This window comes from Anguilla rostrata, chromosome 3, assembly GCF_018555375.3.
Source record: "Anguilla rostrata isolate EN2019 chromosome 3, ASM1855537v3, whole genome shotgun sequence".
NCBI classification, from domain to species: domain Eukaryota; kingdom Metazoa; phylum Chordata; class Actinopteri; order Anguilliformes; family Anguillidae; genus Anguilla; species Anguilla rostrata.
In genome coordinates this window covers 37485123-37491122 of record NC_057935.1, presented here as the reverse complement: position 1 = coordinate 37491122, position 6000 = coordinate 37485123, and the positions used below count along the sequence as shown (strand labels likewise).

At 39.2% G+C, this 6000-nt stretch overlaps 1 protein-coding gene across 1 annotated transcript in view; it reads left to right on the top strand.

Moving 5' to 3' along the window:
- Positions 1-2981: 2981 nt before the first annotated feature.
- LOC135251931 (sodium-driven chloride bicarbonate exchanger-like) overlaps positions 2982-6000 on the top strand; it is a 94696-nt gene continuing 91677 nt past the window's right edge. Inside the window, exon 1 of the mRNA XM_064329814.1 lies at positions 2982-3242. Coding sequence (XP_064185884.1) covers positions 3195-3242 — 48 coding nt within the window. The 5' untranslated portion in view covers positions 2982-3194. The remainder of the gene's footprint in view (positions 3243-6000) is intronic.

The following is a 6000-nucleotide window of genomic DNA, read 5'->3' as shown; positions in this document are numbered from 1 at the left end:
GCTAAAGGTCTTGAAGTGTGTAAGTCAGCCCCTAAATACATAGGCTATTCAGACTTTCAGAAATTTGCTCATACAGATGGGATATTTATTTTCCTATGCATGGCCCCTAGAGTAAATATGGCTGTATGGAGAAATGTGAAATTATATCAATTGGTCAGTCACATCACTCTTCTGAGACTTGTGCTACCTGTCACTGATTGACTGAAATGTGCGGAAGCAGATCTGTTCAGTCAATCATCAGAGATATAGATTCATTTGCAGCTGGAGGTGACTGATTATACACGGTGCTGTGGGGTGTCTGTCATTGGCCAGTAGTGATAAAACTGGACTTATTTTTATTTGTCATAAATTATGCATTGCAGAATATATCGGGGCTTGATATAGCAGAAATGATACTGGTAATAAATAAATTATGTGAGCTACCCAAAACAATGTATCAAGACTGATCGTAATTGCTGATATAATTGCTTTCATTATTATTATCATTATTTTTTGCCATTTGGAAAGTGCAAGTCTTAACTTTCAATGACGCATGAGAGCATTAACATAGCTACAGTGGTTGTAGCTTTAGGGAGATATATTTGGCATCAGAGATTACAAATTCAAATAGAAAGAATATTTTCTACCGGAATATCTTGTGTCCAGGGGGGGAAAAACTTCAAAGCCTTTGGATTCCAATATAAGGCAATGTTACTGGGGCATACTCGGTGAGAGAGAAAAATTATCCAAACCCATGCAAAGCAAGCCATCAGATGTACAGTAGAACTAACATATATTTTGCAACATATGCAAGACAAGCTTCTAAAAGGATAGCATTAATAGAATGCACATTCTTTATTGCGTTCCTTTGCATAATTAGTTAATATCCTTCTAAATAAACACCTTTTTCATTTTCATAATAATTTTGTCATTTATGGCAGTCTTAGTAAATTTTCCCCTTCATATTTTAGGCAACATGTACATTTATATTAAATTCCATGAAAATCAAATGTGTTTCCAATCCTGTAACTAATTCAATGGTTAAGAAAAGTCTTGTACATGTCTTTCTTACCTCGACATTAGCACTTCCTTTTGACATATTAACTTTTTCTTCACAAATTAAATTTAGAAAACCAACAGGTAGTCAAATCCCACATGAATTTGTCTTATGGTTCTTGAAAAGTTGTCCTCTCAGCAACGTACACAAATAAAAATGGGAATGGGCATTCTGTCTGTAACACCCTCAGGAACATGAACAGTGATGGCTATAGCTGCAGGTCTGCACACCTGAATGTTGCTCGGTAAGCATCCCAGTTGTTGCTTGCTTCTCTCCAGCGTCTTTGGGAAGCGCTCAATGGACATTGCCACATGTTTTCAGCCCTCAGAGCTCTCCAATTTATATCTCCTGTGTTTTGTTTGCCACTCTTATCATGAATTGTTGCTGTTAATCATTTGTTTTTTTATTTTACAAAGTCAGTTTTGTTTTCTTGTTCCCAGTCACAGGAAGTACAATGCATTGCAATGAAAGCAGATGCATGAAGGAAAATGGGCAATTATCAAATTTTCCAGAGAAAATTAACATCTTGATTTAGTAGTGCAGTCTTGTTATATTTCATTTTTACATTGGCTTCATTTACAGTATTGTGAGCCTGAACAGTTTGACTCTCTGATATGAGGTCCAAACTTGTGCTTTGATAATTACACCATGATCTTGTTGGGCCTCTACCTGCTGGTCTGACTCAAGCCAAATTGGTGATTGACCTATAACACTGGACAGCCTAAAACTGGCTCAAACCATTAAGACTGCAGCACACTAATCTCACAAACTGTAATTTCCGGAGATACTGCACCCCTGGTCAAAACAAATGTTATAGCATCATTCACAGATACCCAGCCAGCTTGCACTCAAGTAAGCTCAACAGAAGATAGATGACAGATTTATTAAAACACAAAATCAAACAGAAATACTCTTATTTTTCTGTTTTAACCCAACATGCTACACAAATGATGGCTAGCTCGGAAGCAATGTGATGAAAAGGAAATAGCTATTTTATTTTAAATAACATAGACTGAGTGACTGTCACATGAATCCACCATAACCTACAGTAATGTTGCTACACAGCTGTGGGTATGCTACTGCACTAGCACATGACATTGTGTTATCAGCAATTGTATCAATCACAATCAATATATTTACTCAGGAGGACACATAACAGTAATATATCTGACGATGTACCAAACAGCTGCTTATCTGGACAAGTGGTTAGCTAGTCTAAGGTGAGCTTTCATCCTCCTTCTTTTAACTCAAACCTACAGGACCTGCGCACTTCCATTTGAACAATTTTAAGACAATATGCTACACATACACCATTAAAATTTTCTCAAATGCAAACTTTAGTGAAGGGAATGCACTTATTAATATAATGCTCCAAAATGGCGATTTTGCTGGTTTATTGTGATCATGTTTCTAACATTTAGCTGCTTTATTTTGATCCTGTTTTAACGTTTGGCAAATGTGGCTGATGTGTGTTATGTGACTGTTATAAATAATAAAAATTGCAGACAATCCAGGATAACATTTGTCAGGGAACAGGGAAAACACGTAATCTGTATATCATTAGGCCTGCAAGAAATAAAAGTTGAAACTCTAACAAAATTAAAGGTAATAAAGTAGCATACATGATACAACTGTTGGACAATGACTCCTGGATTACAATTGATCGTTTCTGCTCGTTGAAAGTGGATCAGCTCAAAAAAACCGAAAGGTGCTCGTCCCGTCATAATACTACATAGTCTTAAACGTGAATATATCGAGGTTCATGCGCATTCTTGCGCATTATACGCATTTACTGTAATTTAACCACGAAATATCTGGACCTGGACTATGCGTTGTGAACGCCGGAACTTTATGCAGCTGGACCGCTTGACAACAAGCTTGAATTTTTATAAGCTATTAAAAATTTCCTGATGAATTTAGACATACGCCCTAGTCTGTCAAGTCGTGAGAACGTCCATTGTATGCTCATAGCTTGAGCGCGTTAATGAAATGCGCTACTGTAGGCTCTAGCTGGGAGTGATCATATGTGGGCAGGATCCAGGGCTCTTAAGCACATGTGACAGGACCGAGTCGGTTTATTGAGACATTTATAACGACTCCACTGTTAGAGAACCTCATTATCACAAGAACATAGGCAGATAGAAAGAGACAACGAAAGATGGACATTAAGGACCAAGGAGCTCAAATGGAGCCTCTTCTGCCAACGGTAAGAACCTCGTTTAACCGCTCGAACATCTTTGACGCTGGGGTATATATCTGTATTTGATTTTGTGTCGAGAGAAATTCAAGCTGCAGTAGGCTCGTCAATTGCCGGTAGGATGGCATTGATGCAAAGGTACGTAATGTATCTTAGCGGCGTCTAAATAAATGAACGAACCATTTGCAACCTACGAACAAATAACGTGACTTGTACTGGTAATAATAAATGTGCGTATTATATCTTAATGTCCATATGTAGCTTTTATTTGCGTTACATACTGTCACCTATGGAAAATAAATGGGCTGCTTCACGTTCATTTAGCCAGTGAATAGCCTTCATGTGGAGTCCTAATTTCACTTTTGTTAAATGCATAGTCTCGTACCTGAAAAAAACCATGCCTCAAAACATAGGCATATGAGAAGCCCAGAATCATTCATTATGCGTGCTCTTTGTATTTGCATATTTAGTTGGTTTTAATCTCATAACACTCTACGAACTTTTCTGTATCTTTACATTAGGATCTTTTTTCTGGAGCATAACAACCGAAGTATGCGGATGATCAGTTGCTCCTGTTTAAGAAATAGTGTAATTGCTACGTGTAAACGTACTGAAAATACTGATTTGTTTTGGAAATGATTGTAAAAGTATGCACTTAGTCTACCATGCTTAAAAGAATTCAGAGCAAAAGCATGAGTCTATCCAAATTTCTGTGAAGCGTGAACCTCCCAATATAACCTGTGTCACCTAGTGGCATTTCCCCTTCCATGACGATCCTGTAACTTAGGACACTGTTCTTGTAACTTGTTGCGTGAACCCATTGCATTTCAATTTAAATATTTAAGAGAGTTGCATAGTAGCCTGTATATAAATGCCAGTGTTTTCCCTGCTCTTTTGGGGCTCACAGATCATCTGTTGTGGAGCCTGGATGTCTCTCTATCCCTCCATCTCCCTCTCTCATACAGAGAGAGCCACAGACCAGGCTGACAGTACCTGCTGTGCTACAGGCAGCTTGGCACTGGGTGTTGGGATGGATTGGAGGAGGATTGTGAGAGATCAGTTCTGCCAGGGTTAATGTTCTGCTTTCTGGTTCTGAGCATGTAACTGTTCAATTCAGGTAATTTTCAAACAGCTGCGAGTTACAGCACATTTTCAGCTTGGTCGCACATCTCTTCCCAGCACTTGGAGTCTGTGCAGTGTTGTGCTGTGCTATATTGTATGTGGGGCACTACATTTTAGGTGCCTGTAGTGGTTCGTGAGTGAAAAGAATGTCATGGAATTTTAGAATTTTTCAAAGACTGCTTAAAAAAGCATAAACTGCTTGGATAACAAAGGAATTAGCATTTAGTATGAAGGTGGGAATGTAGTATAAGGAAAGCTGGGCTAGGGCTTGTGACAGCTTTCATTTCAGTTTGGTCATTCATTCAGGGCCAGGTAATCTGTAGCTTCCTGGGACAATTTCCTACAGGAAATTGTGCAGTTGCCGCAAAACAATAAAAATAATGTGATTAATAAATGTTTTTGTTTTTTTTTACCATAAATATAAATATTAATTGAGATCAAGCTGGTCTTGATGTGGCTAATGCGAATGAGCGAATGAGAGGCATCAATTGTAAAGCGCTTTGGATAAAAGCTCTATATAAATGCAGTCCATTTACCATAATGCATGAGAACTGTTATAGCAGTAAGTCCTTCAAAATATTTTTAAAGGTGCAAATAAACACAGAAGACATACACTGCTTATTACACCACAAGAAAATGAGACACGGGTGACCTAAAAGCACCTTCAGCGGAAAGTGCAGCATCCCCACAGCAGTCTTGGCGTACATCTCAGCTTTAGCACGTTAGCTAGCGCTAAGGGTGCGTGGATAAGACCCCATTCTACCAACTAGTTCAAACCAGAGTCAGAATATCAGCTTGGTGTTTGACCACCGGTGACAGCGTGGCACTAATCACTTCTGCTCTGCAGAGATTCATTATCCATTTGCTTGATGGAAAAGAAGCTTTTTGTTAAAACCCTCAGATGTGTCCTTGCGCACTGATTGAGGGGCAGGAGAGACCGCTTCATTCTATGGCTTAATGCGGTCTTGTACTGATGTAATTCCCATTTAATTGGTGCCCCGTCTTGAATCCAAATGCTTTCCCTAGGTTCTGCAAGGCTAAGCAAAGCGATGAGTAATCGCGGCTTCTCCCACTCAGCTTGGCACTACTGCATGAAGAAAATGTAATGTTCTGTGCTGAATCACCAAATGCCAGTCTCCTCCCTCTACCTGTCATCAGCAGCGGTACTTGGCACTAATTGAAATGTTCTATTTGTTAATGGCATTTATTGAACCTTGTTTTAATCCCCTTGAGCCAAGAAAACAATTCTGTGAATTATAGGGATCGCTCATCTGTTTTATTCATTCTTTATTCCACCTTTTCACTGACTTTGAATGACCAGCACTGTAGTACATTTTATTTTCAGGTGTGAAACAGGCATGTAGTGTTGCTTCAGATTTGATAACTATCCCAGGAAGGTTGCCTCCTTCGTTTATGCCTAGAACGTCAAGGCATCGGCCAGGCTCTGTTGAACGAAGTGAAAAAAGAGACTGGCTCACGAGGCTAGTCTATGGCTCATAGAAATCGCCAGATGCTGAGTAGGGTCTCGGTACAGCAGCCATCTTCAGCTCCTGCTTGTTTTAGGGGCCTTGAGTTTTCTCTTCAGCATGAGAAAAACATGTTCCATTGGATTCAGTGTAGGTGAATGACTTAGCCTGTCAACAAT